Consider the following 1405-nt stretch of genomic DNA (forward strand, 5'->3'; position numbering starts at 1 on the left):
TATATATAAGGGATGGGAGTAATATTAAAAAAAGTAGGGGCTTATAATGACATTAATCTTTTATATTTTAATGAGAATATTGGAAAAAAAAAAATAGTGACACACCCAATCCAACAAAACACACAGTAGACGGGAGAGATATATAAATTGGAGTTTTCCATTCACCACGAATCCGGCTCACTCTGCTTTCTTTCCTCCTTTATTCTTCTTCCTTATTTATTTGTTTTTACAGAAACCAGAACTACTCCTAATTGCTAAAGGAAGCAATGAATTGAAAAGGGTTTCCTTTTATTTTATTTAATTGGGTTTTATTATAAGATGAATGTGATGTGATATAAATTGAAAATTTGATAGAAGCTTGGGTTGGGGGAGTCTGCTTCTCTCTTGTTACCGCTAAACGCACGCAAAAAGTGTCTTCACATTCCGTATATGTCTGTGCAGCTAATGACCCTCTGTTTCTATCTCCGCGCATATAGCTGCCCAATCCTTTCTTTCTTTCTCTTTCTTCTTCTTCTCTCTTTTGCCTATGACTCTCCCCTTCTCTCATTGCACTTCCCAATCCTTTTCTCCTCTTTCCTTTTCCTTCTACTCCGCCTGCCGGAAACTTCCCCGAGGTGTCCGGATGGACACCTCCCCCCATCCTCCTCGCCACAAGGACAACATCATTGTTATCATTGGACCTACTGGCTGTGGTAAAACTAGACTCTCCATTGATCTGGCTTCACGTTTTCCTTCTGAAATCATCAACTCCGATAAAATCCAGGTTTACAAGGGCCTTGATGTAACCACCAACAAAATACCCATTCAAGACCGTCGAGGTGTCCCTCACCATTTGCTCGGCGTTTTTGACCCTCAAGACGGCGAGTTGACCCCTTCCGAGTTCCGTTTAACGGCTGGTTTAGCTGTTTCTGATATTTCTTCCAGGCAAAAGTTGCCTCTTCTTGTAGGTGGTTCCAACTCATTCATTCATGCTCTTCTTGTTGACCGCTTTAATCCCGAGTTTGATGTTTTCGACTCACCTTCCAACCCGATTTCCACTCAGTTAAGGTACAACTGTTGTTTTCTATGGGTCGATGTGTCATTTCCTCTTCTCTGTGATTACTTGTGCAAAAGAGTAGACGAAATGCTGGACTTAGGGATGTTCGAGGAATTATCAGAGTTGTACCGTACGGGAGAAACGGCGGGTGAAGAGGGGTTGAGAAAAGCAATCGGAGTTCCGGAGTTTGAGCGATATTTTAAAAAGTATCCACCGGGGAAAGGGAGAGATGATGAGGTACGGAGAGAAGCATACGAAGAGGCGGTGAGGGAGATAAAGAATAACACGTGTCAACTGGCAAAGAGGCAAATAGGAAAGATAATAAGATTAAAAAATGCAGGGTGGGACCTACAAAGGGTAGATGCGACG

The 1405-nt window shown here is 42.2% G+C and overlaps 1 protein-coding gene across 1 annotated transcript in view; it reads left to right on the plus strand.

Moving 5' to 3' along the window:
- Window positions 1–213: 213 nt before the first annotated feature.
- Window positions 214–1405, plus strand: part of LOC136207345 (adenylate isopentenyltransferase) — a 1576-nt gene continuing 384 nt past the window's right edge. Inside the window, exon 1 of the mRNA XM_065998637.1 lies at window positions 214–1405. This exon is cut by the window's right edge and continues 384 nt beyond it. Coding sequence (XP_065854709.1) covers window positions 527–1405 — 879 coding nt within the window. The 5' untranslated portion in view covers window positions 214–526.

This window comes from Euphorbia lathyris, chromosome 1, assembly GCF_963576675.1.
Source record: "Euphorbia lathyris chromosome 1, ddEupLath1.1, whole genome shotgun sequence".
NCBI lineage: Eukaryota > Viridiplantae > Streptophyta > Magnoliopsida > Malpighiales > Euphorbiaceae > Euphorbia > Euphorbia lathyris.